This window comes from Corylus avellana, chromosome ca7 (assembly GCF_901000735.1).
Source record: "Corylus avellana chromosome ca7, CavTom2PMs-1.0".
NCBI lineage: Eukaryota > Viridiplantae > Streptophyta > Magnoliopsida > Fagales > Betulaceae > Corylus > Corylus avellana.
The window spans coordinates 12,484,274-12,506,338 of NC_081547.1; the positions used below are offsets into that span (position 1 = coordinate 12,484,274).

The 22,065-nt window shown below is 35.8% G+C and overlaps 2 protein-coding genes across 2 annotated transcripts; one reads left to right on the top strand and one right to left on the bottom strand.

Moving 5' to 3' along the window:
- Positions 1-6,814: 6,814 nt before the first annotated feature.
- On the top strand, positions 6,815-12,197 carry LOC132186965 (26S proteasome regulatory subunit 7A). Its single transcript, XM_059601094.1, has 10 exons — positions 6,815-6,985; positions 8,483-8,564; positions 9,179-9,270; positions 9,356-9,433; positions 9,888-9,949; positions 10,339-10,483; positions 10,652-10,870; positions 10,971-11,152; positions 11,326-11,501; positions 11,769-12,197. The coding sequence occupies exons 1-10, from the start codon at positions 6,899-6,901 to the stop codon at positions 11,924-11,926; spliced, it is 1,281 nt and encodes a 426-aa protein (XP_059457077.1). The 5' UTR covers positions 6,815-6,898; the 3' UTR covers positions 11,927-12,197.
- Positions 12,198-13,211: 1,014 nt separating this feature from the next.
- LOC132186964 (protein STRUBBELIG-RECEPTOR FAMILY 7) lies at positions 13,212-21,795 on the bottom strand. Its single transcript, XM_059601093.1, has 16 exons — positions 21,536-21,795; positions 19,571-19,703; positions 19,399-19,470; positions 19,248-19,313; positions 19,087-19,158; positions 18,935-19,006; positions 18,539-18,610; positions 18,385-18,450; positions 18,213-18,275; positions 17,810-18,117; positions 16,448-16,731; positions 16,022-16,293; positions 14,810-14,942; positions 14,114-14,250; positions 13,834-13,990; positions 13,212-13,649 (listed from the first exon to the last, which is right to left on the bottom strand). The coding sequence occupies exons 1-16, from the start codon at positions 21,630-21,632 to the stop codon at positions 13,503-13,505; spliced, it is 2,151 nt and encodes a 716-aa protein (XP_059457076.1). The 5' UTR covers positions 21,633-21,795; the 3' UTR covers positions 13,212-13,502.
- Positions 21,796-22,065: the final 270 nt, after the last annotated feature.

Here is a 22,065-nt window from a genome sequence, read left to right on the forward strand (position 1 = left end):
ATTTGTTTTGTAATTAGGTGCTGGCTTTTTGTTTGTTGTGTATGTAAAGATGTTTATTTTCCTTTTGTTGTGTGTTATAGAGGCTTCTTATGCTTACTGATGGGTGTTCATCTAACGAAACTTACCAATTTTGTTCACATTTGTAGAATGGTGGAGCAGAAGAAATACGAGTGATTATTCCATCCACATAATTGTGAAAAATCTGTAATTATGCCATCGACATAATGCCTCAAATGCACATAATGCAAATCAAATAAAAATCTGCAAATAAGAATTCTGGCCATTGCACATCCAAATCAAATGGCCACTTCTCACTTCTCTCTTTCTCCCAGAAATTACTCTCTTTCTCCCAAAAATCCCATGATTTGAGTTGTAGCCATATGTATTAGCCATTGTGAATTTTGTTAAGAAAGGTTTTGTACATATGAGTTTGAATGAATATGACTGAGTATTGATTCAGTTGAAATTGATCAAGCAACTAAATCTGTGGTGGATGCTCTGTAAACTATTCTTCATAAATGAAAGGGATGCATAATTATCTTATTCACAAACAGGCTATAGAAGAGATAAATTGTATTCTTAAACTTGGAAAAATTACAGAAATTACTGAGTTCCTCGTTAGTTGCAACAAAGCTGCAGAAATTAGGCATCTCATTCCAAAGCCTATTTCAGTAAAACAGCCACACTCATTAGGCAAACTCCAAAGCCTATTTCAGCAAAAAAACCACACTCATTAGGCAAACTCCAAAGCCAAATTATAGCAAAACAGATTAGACAAACTTCAAAGTCAAACACAACTAGAGAAAACCAAAGCAACTTGAAGGAGCTCCATAGGCGTTGATGCTATCTACACCAGTATCAACTGTAGATGACGAAGATAAAGGATCTTGAGACGTAACAAGTGTCGTTGTAGAGGGATACACCATAGTTGGCAAATAGTACTGTAAATTATTCACAAATAAAAAAAAAGTTAAACGAATAGATATTTTCACTATTAATTGAATAAGCACATTACTTTGGTGGAGTATATGTTATATTGAAAATTTACCGTTGCTAAACTTTGTTGTTCTATCGACCCCAAGTTAGCTGGCATCAACTTTGTATTCACAATATCCCTATTGAAAAAGAACATTTTGAAAAATATGGAGTCAAAATACATTTAATGTAAAGTATCATAAATTGAAAAATGATAATAAAAATAAGAATACCTATGTGAAGGACAATTGCTTCTCACATGCCCAATTTGTTTGCAAATCCTACAAGTCCTTGTGGTAGTTCCTGCTTGTTCTTTTGGATGCTTTTGTCTCAAAGATTTGGGTCGTCCTCTACAAGGAACATGCATAGGATCTTGCAATGTGCATGTAATGTTCGACAATACTTGGCTATTTAGTAGAGGACCCTCAAAGCTTCCTACATCACCATCATCTATATCTTTATCACAATCATCATATATTGTCAAAAGCTCGTTACGAAGCTTTTGTAATCCAATGCTAAGATGTTCATATTTTTCTTTCGAATGGGAACCCAATTCTTGAAGTGCATCGAATTCCAGCTTTAAGCTATTTTTCATCAAGAATGAAGAATTTTGTCTCTATTTCTATTTCATCACTAGATATGCCATGTATAATGCGACTCTTGGCATTGATCGTCCATCTCTCTAAAACATAATGTTGGGGAATGTCCATAAAAGATTTCTTCACAAAAACTTGAAGAATGTGTCTACATAGTATTCCAACAAATTCAAACATGCGACATGTATAAGTTACTTTCTTCTCAAGAATTTCAAGTGTAACTTCATAAAATGGACTCTCTCTCTCATGATGGGCCACCCTATATATCTTTGTACCTCCTTTTTCCCGATGTTTAGCTGAAGTGTATTTTTTACTCTTAAATAGCTCTTCTTGAAACATAAAAAATGACTTTCTTGTGTAAACATTTGCCGCCTAAACTTCCATCTTGTAGCATGTTTTCAAAATTGGTCTAGAAGTTTTTGTCAAAACATCTTTTTCTTTCTCTTTAATGTAACGTGCATCTAAGGCTTTCTCATATTGATGGACAAAGTCACTCACCATTGTGCTCGAACGAACATAATCTTTAACAAACTTATTTATACTCTCACTCCGTTGAGTTGTAGACATGCTGGCACAAAATGAGTTTCGCAAGTAAGCTGGCACCCACTTTGCACGCCGCATATAGAGTTTTTTCAACCAATCATTCTCTCCCAACCCATACTTTCCTACAAGTTCTCCCCATTTTATCTCAAACTCTTCAATTGTGAGCGTGCTATGAATACAATGGTTAGTCTACTTTGAAATATTCATACTTATTATATACATGAGCCAAATGTTCCGAAACCTTTTGTAAGATATGCTACAAACACAATCTATGAGTAGTATTTGGTAGTACCTCTGCAATTGCCTTACCCATAGCCTTGTCATCATCTGTGATAATCGTAAAAGGAGCACGTTCAAGCATTGCCTTAAGCCAAGTTCTCAACAACCATTTATAAGATTTAGTTGTTTCATTTACAAGCAAAGCACATCCAAACATCACAGATTGATTATACATTCGTTGTGCATCTCCCTTTCCAATAAGAACTCTTCTTTTGTTACCTAAATAATTTTCAACATCTTTAGCAATACACCCAATATTATAGTCACCACCACATTTTTTACTCAACACTGACATTATTTTCCTTGGAGGTACACTAGAGTCATTGAGTGTATCTATAAGACTTCTTTGGGCACTTGTTACCCCTCTATGTCCACGAAGAAAACATGTACTTTTAGGACTAAGGAGCTCATGATTATGTTTAACTACAAACTTACTTATAGTCCATCTTGATCCTACCTTCTTTAAATCCATCAATGCTTTACATCCTACCCTTGTTTCTGCACGCTTCGAAATTGTATTGGTTTTCTTTTGATAAATCGTACTACGAAATCCTTCTCTTGAACAAACATAATCTACCGCAATCAATGACTTATCTTCCTTTGATAGTCGAGTATGACCTTTTCTAATGCTAAAACCCTTGTCTTGCATAAGCATTATAACATGTACGAGCATCCTCAACCTCATCAAATTCTAAACCAATGCATGGTTCAGTAGGCTGCTTCAAATCATTACAAAGCAAGTTTATATCATTTTGATCTTCTATCATCTCATCATCAACATCTAAGTCTTCTATAGCCAAGGAATCATCATTTTGATCTTCATTTTGATTTTTATTATTTAGATATGCAAAATGCACCATAGATGGTTTAAATAATTATTAGGTTCATGATTTTAGTACTTAAATTGTAAACGGGCTTGAGCAATTTCTTTCTCATTTATCATATATTTGATTAAGCATATAAATGTTTAAAAGCTCACCAAGTGGTTGACTTTCTTGCTCCTTAACTTCATACATTCTTCAGATTTCAACAAACCCAAAAGACTTTCCTTAAAATTTTGAATAAGAACAAAACAGTGTGAGCAAAGATCCATTCTTTTAATCCAAAAATGACTGTCATTACAAAGGTAAAAATTGACCCACTAAATTTAATCTATTAGTATCAAATAGAAGCAAGTCCAAGCAATAATCATTCAACAAAAACTGGAGGAAAAAAAAAACAGAGCTTGGGTAGTGGAACAAACCAAACAGGATAACTGCCAAAAAAAAAAAATTGTAACAAGCTCACCTTGCAAGAAGGAACAAGCCAACAAACAAAACGATTTGGTGTTGGAACGATTTGGGCAAAATGCACCATAGATGGTTTAAATATAATTATTAGGTTCATGATTTTAGTACTTAAATTGTAAACGGGCTTGAGCAATTTCTTTCTCATTTATCATATATTTGATTAAGCATATAAATGTTTAAAAGCTCACCAAGTGGTTGACTTTCTTGCTCCTTAACTTCATACATTCTTCAGATTTCAATAAACCCAAAAGACTTTCCTTAAAATTTTGAATAAGAACAAAACAGTGTGAGCAAAGATCCATTCTTTTAATCCAAAAATGACTGTCATTACAAAGGTAAAAATTGACCCACTAAATTTAATCTATCAGTATTAAATAGAAGCAAGTCCAAGCAATAATCATTCAACAAAAACTGGAAAAAAAAAAAAAAAAAAAAAAAAACATGTAACAAGCTCATCTTGCTAGAAGGATCAAGCCAACAAACCAAACGATTTGGTGTTGGAACAATTTGGTGTTGGGCAGTGGCGGCGGTAGCGATTTGGCGTTGGGTAGTGGCGGGAGCGTTGGGCAAGGCGGTAGCAAATAGGAAGGTGTTGCTGTTTTAAAAATGGGTCTATTAAGAGTTTTTGTTCCAATGTTTTGGTCTCTATTTTATTAAGTGCATCTAGCTTAGGTGTAGCTGTTGTATTGGTTGCTGCAAAATACACCTTTTGCAGCCGGAGCGCACATGAGGTTTATTCATTGATTAATGAGATGCATCGTATGACATGATACTCCAATACGTGCGATATAATGGCCATGGACTTACTATATATACTTGATTCTATGGTCAAATGTGTGCATGTATGTTATATAAGCATTAGATGCAATGGTTGTTTTATGAGCAGCGCAACCATGTTTGATTGGCGAGTCACTACATGACGTACATTACTAGTAGCGTGGGCAACCCGAGGTCGAACTTGGTCGAACTGCTAGTTTTGGACTGTAGCATACAATGGTTGGGCACCGACATTGTATTACAGGTCCTTCAAGACAATGCCAACCTTATTGAGAATGGATAATATCTCGGGTAGACCATACATGATAGATACGACCTATTAAAGCATTAGTTTTTCTACATTAAAATTATAGGGAAAATACACTTTATCTCCCTGAACTATCTACTCATTTGCACTTTTAACCCAAATGTTTAAAAAGTGGCATTTTACCCCCCAAAGTATCTGATATTGACACTTGACTCCCATAAAGTACACTTTACCTTCTTGAAGTATTTTGAATTGATACTTTACCCCCCAAAACTTAGTTACTTAGGAGGGTAAAGTGTCAACTTAAAATACTTCAGGAGATAAAGTGTAACTTCAGGGGGTCAAGTGTCAATGTCAGATACTTTGAGGGGGCAAAATGTCATTTTTTAAACATTGAGGTTAAAATTGCAAATGGGTGGATAGTTTAGAGGGGTAAAGTGAATTTTTCCAAATTTATAGGCATTTGCGCTAGAATTACACATATTTATTATCAAAATAAAACTATACTTTATGGTGTAATAACAGAGACAACACCTCATTTAATTTCTTACTAAAAAATGCATGTTTATTTTCGCTCTTAATAACTGTCTCATTTCATACTCAACGGTGAGATTTACTTACTTTAGTCTTAAACTTACACAATTATTACGGCTTGTAGGTTACTTACCTTAAGGGAACCTATTTCCGTGAAGGGGTTAGTGGCATGTTTGCCACATCAGGTTATTTAAGATAAGCTAGATGCCTACTTTGTATAATCAGGTTTGACTAGAATATCTGCATCTTGATTAGTAGCTCATTGTCTATGCTCGATAATAATGTATGCTTACGTTATGATTTTTAAATTCCTCAGATTTATTAATTTCACATTCCTATGCAATTACTCTAATTATGCTAGAGATGTGTGATTCTCCAATTAGCTACCAATTAGCTAAATTGGGGCAATTACCAATAATCCTACCAAACTGGTCAATGCCATTTTGTTGGGGCTTTACAACTATATAACTTATTCTTTATTAATTAATATATATACATATATTTATTAATTAATGTGTATATATTAATAAATATATACAAGATACGCTAATAAGCAAGTCGAGTCCTTATACGAGTACGCTTGCGAATTTTAAACGAGCGGGCCAAGTTTTATACGGATAGTATTATTTAATAATCGAGTCTAATTGTGTCCACAAATTACTCATATAATAACCGAGTTGCACACGAGCCGAACTCAGGTGAGCTCACAGGTAGCTTTATTGAGCTTATTTAGTAGTATGTTATATAATTGGAATAATGTAACAATGAAAACTAATCATTAACTTTTCTCTTTCACAAGCCCTTGTTAATTCGAAGGTTGTTTGTCATGTTACATCATTCTAGTTACGTGACAATTTTATAATAATATACTAAATAGCATTACTCATTTATTTATATTGGGTAAAGTCTATTTAACCCCCTCAAACTACCACCCCAATGACAATCGACTCCTCAAATTATCAATTACGACAATTTACCCCTCTAATCTACCAAAACAATGATAATGTACCCCCCACAATACTAGCAAAATGACGAAATTATCCATCTAGAATTTTCAATAAGACAAAAATACCCTTAAAATTTGAATAAATAAATAAATTTTAGTATTTTTGTTTTTATTTTAGTAAGGGTAATTTCATCATTTTGTTAAAATTTGGAGTACATTATCATTGTTTTGGTAGTTTGGAAGGTAAATTGTTATAATTGATAGTTTTTGGGTATATTATTATTGGGGTGATAGTTTTAAAGAATTAAGTGAACTTTACCCCTCTATCTATTTTTTTTTCTTTGGTACAAGAAAAGGAGAGCTAAATGGAAATAATTAAAATAAAATAAGAAACACGCCCAATGGGATTTTTCATTTGTTGGTTTAATGAGATATGATTAAATTTATTAATATTAATATTATATATATTTTTACACGACTTAATTACCGATTTTGGTAGATTAAGCGGGGAAATTAGTTACTCAAAAGAAAAAACCAAAGAATAAAATTAAATTAATAAAGAGTAAAAGACGTAAACAGCCACGGAGACAGGCGGCCTATATAACAGCCAAGGTGGAGCAAAGAAAACGTAGTTGCGGTTTCTTTCTTGTAAGTGCTAAAGCTGTTCTCTTCTTCACTCGCAAGAAAACAGAGAAAGCATCGGCAGATCTCGATGGCGCCGGAGCCCGAAGATGATGTGAAAGACGAGAAGAACCCTCGCCCACTCGACGAGGACGATATCGCTCTTCTTAAAACATATGTATGTTTTTTCTTTCTCAACTCAAAACCCTAATTTTTGCTTTTTCCTCGTTTTTCTCGATCCACTTCTTGAAGATCCATAGGCTCGCTGATTGATGTACGAATTAGTATGGATCCCAGTTTGGTTTTGTTTTAGGTATCCTTCTTAGCTTTGTCACAACTAAATCCAGCTGTTCTTAGCGTTGTTCCCTCTCGTTGTTTGCTCATATAGCATGCGCATTAGTTTTAATTGTAAGCTTTGCAACAATTATTAATGTTTTGATTCCCGGTATATGTTTGATTTTGAAAGAAAAGTTTGAAGCTTTTTGTCGTTGCTGCTATTGTTTTTTGATTCCAAATTAAAAATATAAGAATGTTTAGTGGAATTTTTAATTGCTATTTTTATATTACAAGAGTTTACATTTGTTATTGAGCAAGAGTTTAAAATCAGGCGACCCCTTTTGTCCATCTTCAAGATTGGGTTTTCCTGTTATTCTTTCTCTGCCTTTTTTGTGTGCTTGTTTGGAGGGGTTCAGGCTGGCAGGCAATGATGTTAAGTATGCTGGAATTTTGGACTCTACTATAGGTTCTGCTCGGTTATGAGCAATCTTTCATGAGGGTAATAGTTTTAACCCAATAAATATTCCTAAACCCACCGTAGTTTCGCCCCAGCTTAGTAGTGACTCCCATCAATGGAACGCCAATTTTATCATGGTGGTGTAGGATTGGGAGGTGGATTTCTTTCACCACGTTCTATGATCTTTTGTACTCTATCAGACTAAGATGGATTGGTGAAGACATTTGTGGATGGGCCCTTTCTAAGAGGGTTGTTTGATGTCCAATCGTTTTATAATGCCCTTACCACCCATGAGTAATGTAGGCTATGCCTATGAGGGTAGTGGATCTCTTCGCATGATGGAGAGGGTAACAAGGTTCTTCTCAAAGTGTAGCAGTGTGGAACATGATTCCGTCTTGTTTGATTTGGTTTATCTAGAGAGAGAAATTATTGTAGCTTTGATGATTGCAAGAGAACAGCGGTGGATCTAAAGGGTTTTTTCTTCAAAATCCTTTACCAGTGGAAAACTGCCAATGATTTTCTTCATATTACTAGATACTATGATTTTCTTGATTTTTTTTTTCTTTTTCTAATTAGGTGTTTTCTCTTGTATACTTTCTATGTACTTGGGTTGCGCCCTTTCATTTTTAATAAAATTTAGATTACTTATCAAAAACAAATCCTATGATTTTGACCCTGAACAAGAAAAAGGCAATACCCTGCTCCGAGAGCATGTCATCTTCACATTTCTTCAACTTTAAGACTGTTCAGGGGTTCACCTCCCTTCTGTTGCCTCCTAATATATACATACCTCAAATTCTGCATGGGTTTAATATTTTACATTACTTCTAAACTTCTCTTCTCCAATTATTGGGTGCATCTGTCTTGGGTTGAGTTACTATATTTAATATATTTATTTATTTGTTTTGAGATGATATTTTACAATCTTAATGTTTTGTGCAGGGTTTGGGTCCCTATTCTACAAGTATCAAGAAAGTAGAGAAAGAAATTAAGGAAATGGCTAAGAAGGTCAACGATTTATGTGGTATGCTTCCCGTTCTCTTTTTTATTAACTGACTTGTAAAGAGATTGGTCTATAAGTTGTACAGAATTAATGGTTTAAGATAGTATGCTTGAGATGATTATAAGTACACGTTACAAAAAGCACTTCAATTTGATAAAAGTCGAACAACTATATGTGAAAGAGGTGTGGAATATTGTAGCACTGTAATCCAACTATAGTTATTTTGTTCTCTACATGTATTCTTCAGCATGCTCTGCCTCGATTTCATCTTTTCTTTAATTACCTGATGAATGGCTTTCAGTTTTGCGTATGAGTTATTAAAAAAATACTATAACTGAGTTTAACATATTGTTTAATATGCATCATCAATTCCTTTTGATGATTCTTAGCATCCATCTACTTGGTTGTTGCTTTTCCTGGTTCAATGGTTGTATGACTATCTGATAACAATGGATTGTTTTCAGTTACTAGGATGTGTTGCTATCGCTTTCTTTGATATGTTTTTTTGTGCTACAACTTGGTCCTATGTGTGTATTTTTTGTTGTCTTCTTTTGAACCATTTCTGTACTGCATGGGCTGGCTGTTGTAGTTTCCGAAAACTTAAAGTTGTAATCTTTATCTGCATTACACTATAGGTATTAAGGAGTCTGACACTGGCTTAGCTGCACCAAGCCAGTGGGATCTAGTATCTGATAAGCAGATGATGCAGGAGGAGCAGCCTCTGCAGGTGTGTTATTTTGCTTGATGATCTGTCTAGCAATAAAGTTTTTTATTTGTCCAATTTGAGAAGCATCGACTGGTTTGTCAACCAGGTGGCAAGATGCACAAAGATCATCAATCCAAACACTGAAGATGCCAAATATGTCATAAATGTTAAACAAATTGCAAAGGTAAATTTTATCCTTAATGTTCCTTTACTATATGTAGTACCTTTTTTTAATTTAAAATATAAAATTTTCCTTAACCCACCAGAAAAATTTCCTTAATTCTTAAGTCCTGTCCTTTTTTATTTTCATAATTTGAATTCTTTTCTAACCTTAAATTTACCAAGAAAATGTCAGTGCCTTTTCTTCTGTTTTGTTGTAATATGAACAATTGAAAAACTAAGTTTACTACATTTTTATTTTTGGGATCAATTGGTCTTTTGATGCCCGGCCTTTCTTCAACTGCCTTGAGTATCTTATATTTTATGCCTTGCAAACATGCTACAATGGGTTTTTATATGGATAATTTCACTGGCATTTTTTATTGAGAGTACAGAGACGTGATCTTTATCATGTTTAACTCATAATTTCATGCCTGTAACATTTTGATCTGATATAATTTCTACTTTCTCATCTGCAGTTTGTTGTTGGGCTTGGTGACAAAGTTTCCCCGACTGACATAGAAGAAGGCATGCGTGTGGGGTAGGTTTTCATAGATTTGCTTTGAACTTTTATTAATGAATGTTTTTTATGCTCTCTTTTAGAAATTCCAATTATTTCTTTTCTGCTTTTACATTCTCCAAACATTGCATGGAGCTTGTTGCCAAGGGGAGATTGTTGGTTAATTTTTTTCTAATATCTTGACTTGTATCATAATTTGTATAAGAACAGGAGTATCCCTTTAAGATGGATGTGTGTGATGTAGAATTCCCCAAATTGTTGGCTTATTAATACAAATCTTTTTCTGTATATTCTTTACGGAATGTGTGTGAGACATATAGTATTAAGAAAAAAAAGTTGTACTCATTTGCATTTGTGGAATACAGTATTAGTTCTACTTGGATTGACTGACCTTCAACTTGTCATTGCAGTGTTGATCGCAATAAATATCAGATCCAGATTCCCTTGCCTCCAAAAATTGATCCAAGTGTGACCATGATGACAGTGGAGGAAAAGCCAGATGTTACATATAATGATGTTGGTGGATGCAAGGAGCAGATTGAAAAGATGCGGGAAGTGCGTATATAGCATTTTTGCTTTCATTTAATTTTTCATTGTGGTGTATTTCTTTTTTGGTGAGAGTGTGGATATTCATTATATGCTAGTAATTAGTGACTTCAGATTCAGGTATTGAAATCTAGACAGTTGGCATGTATCAATTACTGATATAGATTGTTTTTCTAGGTTGTTGAACTGCCCATGCTTCATCCTGAGAAATTTGTGAAGCTTGGAATTGATCCTCCTAAGGGTGTCCTCTGCTATGGTCCTCCAGGAACGGGTAAAACACTTTTAGCTAGAGCAGTGGCTAATAGAACTGATGCTTGTTTCATTCGTGTTATCGGGAGTGAACTTGTTCAGAAATATGTTGGTGAGGGAGCTCGGATGGTTCGGGAACTATTCCAGGTTACTAATTGTGCATGATCAGTAGTTTCAAAATTTCTCTTTGATATTCTTATTGTTTTATTTATGGACTTAAAACATCTAACTGGTACATCTGCTGCAGATGGCACGATCAAAAAAGGCATGTATTGTATTTTTTGATGAAGTTGATGCCATAGGAGGTGCACGTTTTGATGATGGTGTTGGTGGAGACAATGAAGTTCAGCGCACTATGCTCGAAATTGTGAATCAGCTTGATGGGTTTGATGCACGTGGAAACATCAAAGTTCTTATGGCTACAAATAGGTTTGTTAAGTTGGCTATCTATCATGACTTTTCCTGTGTGATGTTACTGTACTTGTGGCTCTTTGTCAACCTCGTTTGAAAATAGTACTGGTCTCTCTTTGGGTTGTAGTTATTCATAAGCATCTAACGTTACGCTCACTTTTGTTCTGGATTTTGTTTGCCCCTTTTTTCAGGCCTGACACTTTAGATCCAGCCCTTCTGCGTCCCGGACGATTAGATCGTAAGGTTGAGTTTGGCCTTCCTGATTTGGAGAGTAGGACGCAGATATTTAAGATCCATACCCGAACAATGAACTGTGAAAGAGATATCCGATTTGAACTTTTGGCTCGACTTTGTCCGAATTCCACTGGTAAGAATTACTTTTGTATATGGCTACCTATACTGTTAGGGTTAAAATTTAATTGACAATGCTATAAAATGCTTTATTATTATTATTATTATTATTATTATTATTATATGGATTAATTTGTGAGATATCCTTGGTGTGCCTTTCCATTGACCTTTTTTGATGGTAAGATGCTATCCCATAGTGTTCCATGGCCCCGCTGGTTTGTATTTGTTCACTAAGCCAGGGGTATGTTTGGACATTTGATATTCTGACATGAGTTTCTCTCAGGTGCCGACATAAGAAGCGTGTGCACAGAAGCTGGAATGTATGCCATTCGAGCTCGAAGGAAGACTGTGACAGAGAAAGACTTCCTTGATGCAGTGAACAAAGTGATAAAGGGATACCAGAAGTTCAGTGCAACGCCCAAGTATATGGTCTACAACTGAGCGAGCTGTTTTGCTCCTTCCCCTCCAAAAACCGCATTGTGCTTTTTGGGCGCTGTTAACTTGATGTTTATCAATTGAATTTGCTGGGATCATGTAATTGATCACTCGCCTGCATAACTTATAGACCACCAACATATACTTGTGCGGGTTTCGCCATGTCATCGTGAAATTGTATCCAGCTTTGTTTTACTATAATCTCAAGCCATGACTTTTTGTTCTTTGGCTGTGGAACCTTTACTAGAAATGTGCAAGCTTTTATTGGTTTATTTTACGCCGAGATCCAAATCAAATGGACACCTCTACTGATGGATGGATGAGTCCTTTTAATTGCAATCTAAGCTTTCATATACGCATGTTGTGGTCTGAATATAATCACTAGTTCCCCATAATTGATTCACAGTGGCTTTTATTGGCCTAATCAACTACGGTCAATTAAGCGTGTCCACTTCCTCTTCTCTTTGAGGTCTACTAATTTCAATGTGGCAGTCAAATCTGTAATTTACTCGTTGCACCAAAGGGACTATTTTTTCTTTTTTTGGAATTAGATCCTCTCCATTTCATTTGAAAGATTTAAGGTCAAAAACTTGTTGGTTGACGGCATCTGCTCTATCTCCATGTCTATGAGAAGAGAAACTTGAATCTAGTCTGACGATGATGGCAAAAGGCGATGTAATTGGAGTAATAGTTACAGTTTATGGGTCTTTTTAATTTTCTCTTCAATTCTTCATTTCACCCCAACCATTCTTCCTGGTCATTGTTGACAGGGATGAATCTATCTATTTTCAGGCTTATTGTTGAGTTGCCCAACCCTTTGCTATTTATTTATGTTTGTAATCCTTCTCTCTCTCCCTTCATTTGCCCTTCTTTTTTTGGTTTTTTTCAGCTTTAGAGCATTAAAAAGTAAAAACTAACACGGTCTCTCCACCCAAAGATAAAAATGGAGGAGGGCTGGTTCAGTGGGACTGTACAAGGAAAATAGAAGAGAATGGTAAACTTAAGTTTTCCAAGTACAAAGATGAGAAGTCAAGCGGTTGACAAAGATAAGGGAGTCATTTTTGTGTGGATCACTTAAATCAATCAATTTGTAAATAAAAACATTTTTAACACTGGCTAATGGACTTTTCATCGACTTTCCACTTGCAACATTGACAAACGTTGACGGCTCCAAATTCATCTCAACCATGTGTTGATATAATGAGACTTTCCACTAAATTAACATAGATTTCGCACCACCAAGTGATCCTTGATCAAATATAACCCGGCTTTTGAATCTGATTGCAGCACATGGAAGATCGGGAAAGCAACCATTTCAATTTTTCAAATATTTTAGTAATGATACAAAGCCCCCAACATCTAATATCAACAAACATATCGTATCAAGCTTCTACTTCTTGTATCGGATGGCGCAGCAAAGCCGAAGTATCTCAGCAAGTACAATCACCATCCAAGGACTCAAAAAAAAAAAAAGGAAGAAAAAAACAGGTACAAAGAAAGAAGCAAAAGCACCATCCAGGTAACTTTTCTTTTCTCATCTGTCATAATCAAACAAGAATTTTGCAGCTTTTGAAGCATGGAATCACTCCTGCGTTTCTGGGTTGTCAGCTTTCTGGAATGATGCTCCTTGATCACTTCCAATTGTTCTCTTACTCATGTTAGCTCGTTGCACTAACCGAACAAGCGCTTGAACCACTTCTGACATAGGTGGTCGGAACTCGGGCTCCGGCTGCCCCAAACAATGAAAATGAGGGTTAGAAATTTAACATCAGTACAAATTAATTATTGTTCCTATATCGTTTCTGTTTTCCAGCTATTCAATAGAATATATGATGGTAAAGTAGCACACTTAGGTTTCATTCCTATACGTATAATCTTTGAATTTAGGCTCCATATTTAAACTTATGCATTACCTGGACGCAAAGAGCAATAACATCAGCAAACCGGGAGAGCGATTTAACCGGGTAGAGCCCTTTAAGTGCTGGATCAACCATTTTTCCAAGAGCATCAATATCATGGAGCTGAGGTGTTGCCCATCGAACTAAGGATTGCTCATTTCTTGACCTCGAGCTGTCAAACAATGTTTCATATAAAAATAAAAATTTGCAAATTACCATATTCGTTCATTATCTTGAGAAACATGAACTATTATATTAATCAGATCATTACATTATTCATATCTAAATGCTTTACCTATCGAATGGTTTACGCCCGCTAAGAAGCTCCAACATTACCACTCCAAAACTGTACACATCACTCTTTAGAGTATATTGACCAGACAAAGAAACCTCAGGTGCACCGTATCCAGATCCTGCATCCTGGTTCAATGCCTGCACATGAGAACAAAAGACATTTCAGCACTTGCCCACACAATTAACCATCAATTCAAGTACTTGAACTAAAGTGGTCGTGCAAAAGACTCGCAAAGTGCATCAGCAAAGACTACTTGAGTTTTTATTTCTGCTACAAATTACAATTAATTTCCCTCAATCTGCACTGAAAGGGATGACCTAGGATTTGAACCACTTAAAAATGACGGTGAACAGCTAAGTACTTGTTACAATTTATTGCACTTGTATTATGGAACTTTTGAATAGTGGATATGGTTGGAAAGACCAAGAACTGGCAAGCCTTAAACCATCTCCAAGTGTCCATGTCATCAACACCAAGAAAAATTTCATTCTGATGGATTACATAGGTGGTCAGTCAACAATAGAGTAAAGGATTACAGAAGCAAATGCAGCAGACTCTACATGCCCCATCTTGACATTGGAAACAAATTGTGCTACGAAAACTCAGATCATGAAAAGTTCCAATGGAGTTATCTAATGCTAGTGGGACATAAAATTCTTCACACTACCAATTACTAAAAAGTGGCTCAAAATTTACCTCGTCTGCATTTGGGACAAGGCTTGCCAGGCCAGAGTCTGAAAGGTGAGGATTGAGTTCTGCATCCAGTAATATGTTGGCTGACTTTATGTTTTTGTGAACCACTGATGGAGAGCAAACTTCATGTAGGTACCTGAACAGTTCCTTCATGAGTATAGGGAAACACGTTGACAAGTATCACAGAAAAATAAGTACTACGCTCTGTAAAAATCTTGGTTGCCCCAGTTTACTTCTTTTCGGTATGGCAAAGTATAACAAATTAAAGCTCACATAGTGGAGCTCCTAGATTTTGATATTTGAGTTTAAGATAAATATATACAATTGACAATATAATATTCCACTTGTGTTTAAAAATAGCGGAACCGGATACACCATTCACATAAAATGAAATATAATAAAAATGCCAAACACAGATGATATGCCACATATCACACAAATATAAGTCGCCTATGAAGTGCCTTCAAATTGTGGTTCATTTGATAAACTTAGAAATAGAAACAATAAGAGCTCTGACATAGCTCATTGGTCAAAAAAAGAAGAAATGGTATTTCAGGTAATGAAACTGAGTCCCATAAGCACCATTTTGGGGGAGAGACATAGCAAATAAACTTAACAGTCTCTTGATACAAGATTCTACCATTAAAAATTATGAACACATAACAAAACTTGAAGTAAAGGGCAGTATGATGTACTTTTGACAAATGTCACTGTTCGTAGAGTACAATTACTCAGAATCAACAGATAGTAAGTTTTATATATATACATTTTGTTTCCATCCATAATAGAAGCAAAGGCTTATGCTTTCCTTCAATTCACTCAAAATGTGATGCTGTTGTGACACAGGCCTTAGTTTAGAATAGAGAGGGGGAAAAAGAGAAAGAAGAAGAAGATCATGAAGCAGAAATAATGAAAGTAAAGAAAAGAAACCAGGGAAGGGAAGAAGAAGAAGATCATGAAGCAGAAATAATAAAAGGAAAGAAATGAGGGCCTGGAAGGTGAATATATGATAGTAAGATCCAAGAGAAAATAGAAGGGGGATTGTATACTTCCTGTGTATTGGATTGTACCCTTTTGCTTTTAATAAAATTTCAATTACTTATTTAAAAAAAAAAAAAAAATCAAGGAACAAAAGAAATCATGTAAATCTCTTTTCTTTTGCAGTTTTGATGGGAACCCGGATCTCTTTCGCCCATATATCCACTATTAACTTACTCTAATGCACGTGCAGTTCCCAAAGCAATCTTGACACGGGAATTCCATGTCAACGGCTTGCTATAATCTTCAGATAGATGCAGGAAGTCATGCAGTGAGCCATTTTTGTGGAACTCATAGACTAGCAGGTGCTGTCCATGCTCTGAACAATAACCAACTAGCTCTGTAACATTTTGATGATGCAACTGGGAGATGTTTGAAACTATCTCTGTGAATTCTTCAGACAATTCGTTGGGTAGGACAGATGAATCTATTTTCTTCACAGCTAGAACCTTTAATGTTGTCAAATATAAGTAAAACATGAAGAGATCAGTAACATCATAACAGAAACTATAACTTCCCAGTTAGAAACATAAATATCAATACAAAAGGATGTGAGACTGAACCACTGACATGGCAAATGAAATTAGTAGTTAAGAACTCTACCTTCCCATCATCAAATCGAGCCCGATAAACACGTCCAAAAGTTCCCTCACCAAGAAGGTTGTCAACACTGAAGCTGTCAGTAGCCATCTGCAGGTCAGCTACTGAATATGATGTCACATTTATGAGAACAGTGTTGGCCTTTTTGGCAACAATGGGCTTCTGTGAGAAATCATCATCATCAAATGATTTGAGACGATCAATGGGTGGGGGTCTAAGATTTATTGTGGCAGGAGTATCAAAAGCCTTTGTGTTGATTGTGGATGAAGTTTGTATAGACTTCATTTCTGCAAAATGATGTTAAAGACAATGAGCATTGAAAGTCAGATCAAGATAAAGACCAAATCCATTGAAGCAGAAGTTCTTGAGGATGAAAAGCCAAGATAATAGCATGAGTTTGATATAAACCAGATTAGTGAAGTAAAAATTTACCTGGTAGGCAAGAAGTTGAAAACTTTGACAAAGTCTGAATAGGTTTGACTAGAAACCAGGCTAACAAGTACATTTGATAGTTTTCTAACGTCTAATTGGTATTGCTGATTCTATAGGCTAACCATCAGTTCATCTTTAAAATATCATTCACTGATACAAGTTTATGGTAAAGTTTGGGCATCAGACTCAATTTAAGTATGCATTATTTCCTTGAACACCACTTCCTTGGCATATTTAATATCTTTCACTCTCAGATCTGCATTTCTTCTGAATTTTAAAATTGAAATAGAAATAACAAACTTTAAACCCAACTTATGTTATGGTAAAAATAAATCTAATCGGCACAAGAAAAAAAGTACAGGCATTATGTTCTTTCTCTATGAGTTAGGGGTTCTCTTATATACTCCTTGTGTCCTAGGGTAAAACCCACCTGAGCTTTGAATTAATATAAATTATTTATCAAAAAAAAAAAAAAAACTACAGGCGTTAGTAGCATATACACTGCATCCATCCCATTTTGCTTGTCTGTCTTCTTAAATTCAACTTTTGAAGGGGACGCCATTTAATAAATTCATATGAAAGCCATTAGTGTCAGAAACTGCCCCTCTACTATTTTCCTGAACCACCTCTTTCGTTCATTTCTACTTTAAAATGATTAGGGCAATCTAGGAAAGTCTTTTTCAAAGTAAACATCTATATGGGACATCCCAAAGAAAAAATAAGAAGATCCAAAATGGGATGGAGGGAGTAACAGTAAACATCTCCCTATTTCCAATCAGGATAGTCACATATACACTATAGAGCAACCTAATGCAACAGCATAAATCGCTAACTGAAGCAAATGATAGGAGTGAATTTCAAATGATGCCTAACTGAAATGTAAGATGCTGACTCGTAAAAAAAAAAAATGTAAGATGCAGATGCAGACCTTACCTTGCACTTCATGTGAAGCAAGAGGAGCAAAGGGCTGATTATCAAGCTTTTCAATGTCCGAAGATGACCTCCTGGATTTTCTCTTCATTAAAAAGAATGCAACAATTGCCCCAACAACAAAGATGGATATCACAATTCCTGCTATGGCACCAGCCCCTATACCCGACTTGTTGCCACCACCACCAGCACTACCATCAGATGGGCTGTTATTGCCACCAGATTTGTGATTTGGAATAGGTCTTCTGGCTGGGGGCGTGCCAGGTGGAGGTGGGGGTGCAGGCCCTGAGCTCCATGAGTTGCCATCCTTCCTGTCACGAAGATTATTCAGATTCAAATTGTAAGAACTACTTTGTTTTCAAATGATGAATTGTTATGACAATTGGCAATACTGTCAGATGCTTACTGCAGATTAATGTTTTTCAACTGTTCAGGAACCCAGCCATTGAAATGGTTATTTTCAACATTCCTACAAAGAGTAAACACAAATACTTTAACAGGATGAGATACAGGTTGCTCCGAGGAAAGGGAAATATACGAGTTTCCTACTAATCCGGACTTCTATACTAATTACTCACAGATTTTCCAGGGGAAGATTAGCAACAACATTAATAGTGCCTGTAAACTGGTTGTTTTGCAAGTACCTGTGTAAAGATAGATAAGGTAACCAGGGAAGTTTCAAGACTATTTACCAAGTACTTGTACAAGAGTAGATAATTGTTCAACACTTACATTGAGGTCATACTTGAGAGGGAGCTAAAACTCTCTGGGAGGTTGCCCGAGAGGGTATTGAAAGAGAGATCCCTGAAGCAGGGAATGGAGAATGTCATTGCTCTTTCAAGTAAAACCAACTTGAAATATATATATAAGTAACAACAGATTGCCCAAGAATGTGGTCAAAATTAAAATCTTCAAAAAAAAAAAAAAAAAATCACTAAATGCATATTTGAAGAAAAATTAAAAATTAAAATTTAATTAATTAATTAAAAAAAAAAAGGGAGAGGGAAGGAAAAGGATGCCACTACAGAGAGAGAATTTGGTTTGAACTCTTCAGTTAAGCCAAAGTGGAAAGACATCAACATTACTTTTTTATTGGATACATGGGAGAGTGGAAAGAGGAGATCTCACAATGTGGAGAGAGAGGTAAGTTGTCCAAACATGTCATTCAGTTGGTTCGGAATCTGATTGTGACTGATGTTTCTACACTCACAAAAAGGGGAAAAATTAGTTTGATATAGGGAAAATCTGTGTCAAGAAATAAACAAAACATAGTTACCCACAGGTATTTAAGAGAAACCATCGAAGAAATGGAGTAAGGGATAGCTCCATTAAAGTTATTGGAAGCAAGATTCCTGCATACAATAGCCTTTGTAAATCACCATAAATCTGACAGTAAAGAGTAAACGAAAGAACTGAAAACAAGTGTGCATATGAAGCATACAGTTGAGACACATTTGGAGGAAGCTGATAGGGTATCTCGCCTCCAAGATTATTATTGCTCATGTCTCTGCCAAAATTTTCAAATCACCAAGTCAAAATAATTAAGTGTTGAAAAGAATGGTCATGATGACATATAAGACCTTTGATCTTACAGGTTGGTTAACGATGTCAAACTTGCAAGCTGGTATCCCATATTCCCAGAAAGTCCAAGCCCAGATAATTTACTGATATAAACAATAATAGAGTATGCATAAAAAGATCAGCACTCATAGCAATGCTTAAGGACAAAATGTATTGGGGATGAAAGGGCTAATAGAGAATCACATTTCCGTCACTCGTGTGCCTGCACATATAACACCTTTCCAAGACTGCTCACATGGATCATCACCAGTTGAACTCCACTGGGTTAGCTGAGTAGGTGAATTTAAACCAATATACATGGCCCTTAGAGCAGCAGCTGTTCATCAGACATGCCAAAGGTTGAATAAAAATATCATATATCAATAAGTTTGCATCAATAGCGGACTGGTCAAAAATTGCCTCCATAGCAGTTTTGTAAAATGTACAAAACAGTACACTATCATCCCACTGTTACAAAGATGCATATCCCTGAAATGATGATGTTTACATCACAATAATGTTATTCAAGCAGCCTTCTTGATATTTCTAAAGGTCAACATTGAGATGTTGGCTGAGCTAGCTAGGTTATGTATGTAATAGATTACCATTTTATTAGAGCATTAGCTGAGGAGTAAAGATATAATAAGCATCCACAGCATGTTCCAATTGACAATTTGAGATAAATGTCAGAAATTAAGCTTTAAATAACTTGCTTAGCATCTTTGAACCAACAAGTAATTAGCTGTTGTGAACGCCATTGGAGAGCGGGTGGCTTGAAGTATGTACTGGTATCATACAAGCATGCTACTGACCATAATAATCTGAACATTAAGACCTTCTCACTTTCTAGGGTCAATCCTCTTGTATAAGATATAGCGTTCTTCTTGGGATATAAATCTTTTAACAATGTCATTTGTTACTCTTTTTGGGTGATTAATAATAGCTGATCAGTTGTTCTCCTTACATAGAGTTTATTCAAAATCAGCTTTCCCTTTCCCCCTCTTCCAATAAGTGCACTTTTACTTATTCACGAAACAGAACAGCACATTTTTGGGGGTTATAAAGCTGAAAGGTCCAGAAAGCAACACCTGTGCACTCATAAAGGAGAACAATCAATCCCTTCAGCAGGATCAATCAACATATCCAGGAGGATTAATCGACATATTAACTCTAAGTGTGCAGTTTAGTATGTCACAGGCAAGCTAGCAGGCTCCGGTATCCCCTGAATGTTTAACATTTGCAATTCCAAGGGGCAAACGACAGGAGCATGGCATCTTCAATCTAATCTTTATGGCAATCATTTGAAGCATCAGTCGCAGTTCAATGAAGCTTGATTTTCTGTAGTTTCAGTCCCAGCAATTATATCTAACAATCTATACCAATTAAAATGAAATTTTTGGTCCTAATCCCTGGCTATTATGCCAATTTCAGTATGCGTTAAATATTTAGTGAAGATCTAGCTATAGGCCTAAAGCTTTTGTGTAGATCTCCACCTCTCTCTCAAAGACCCACCAAATGACACCCGAAAGAGGAAAAGGTCAATCCCAAGTCCTTTAATCCGTCAGTAAAATGGTCGCAGTTCTGGCAAATGGCCACCCATTCCGAAGCGCATCAAGAAACTAGCTTGATTAGATTAAAGGGTATGCAGATCGAGATTGGCAGGACTAGCAAAATACTAAATTTCAGCAAAAGAATTCCCAGTTAGCATGGTTAAGATATATAGAGTTATGCCACCACAAGCAAAACCTACCTACCAATCATGTCAACACCCAGAACTTATAGCAAACGAATCACTTGCAAATAAAAAGAGAAAAATGCAGGCAACAGCTCACATCACCATAGGTAGGCCATAAGTTTTTCCTAATCATGAGTTCATATGACCATTTAACCGTCTTACAATGATTGCTCTTTAACTAAAGGAAGCAACTTTCTTCACCAGCAAACTCTAACACCCTATATCTGCTTCTAAAATCACTGCAAACACTTCCTATATGCATATACGAAAAGAAATGGTAAATCTACAAAGACTCATTTTCGTTTTAGCTATAATGCAACAAAATACTGCAAACCAAACGGAACCCAGAAAAAGCAAGCAAAATAAGCACAAAAAGAATGCAGATTTAACTTAAAACTTTGCAGAATGGAATGGAGATGGGGCCAGGCACTGACCGTCTGATGGATCTGTGGCACCATTTGTTGTACTGGGCCTCCATCCCAAAATGCAGATGCTGAAGACCACCACCACGACCCTCCAATTCTCCAACATCTCTCTCTCTCTCTCTCTCTCTCCCTCTCAGTCACTCTCCGAGCCCAAAATTCTCCTACCCACTCTCTTATTTCTTTTGAACAGATTGTCGTATATTGTACTCCAACATATGCACAGCCAATGCCTAAGAAAAGCTGGCAGGCACGAATTGCCAGAAGAATCCAAAGCCACAGAAAGTCAGAAAGCAATATACTAGCTATTATCTTTTATCACCGTTTTTTCCTTTTCCTTTTTCGTTTAATTTAAATTTATACTCATCGTTCGCTGGACTTTTTTCTAAATAAATAAACAAAATATTTCCTCAAAAGTTGGTGGTGTAAAGAAAAAATCAAATAAATTATTATTAGCTTTCAACATATCACACGTCCAACCCCCCCAAAAAAAAAATAAATAATGGTTCACACTTCACACGTCTTTGATTTCATTAATTGCA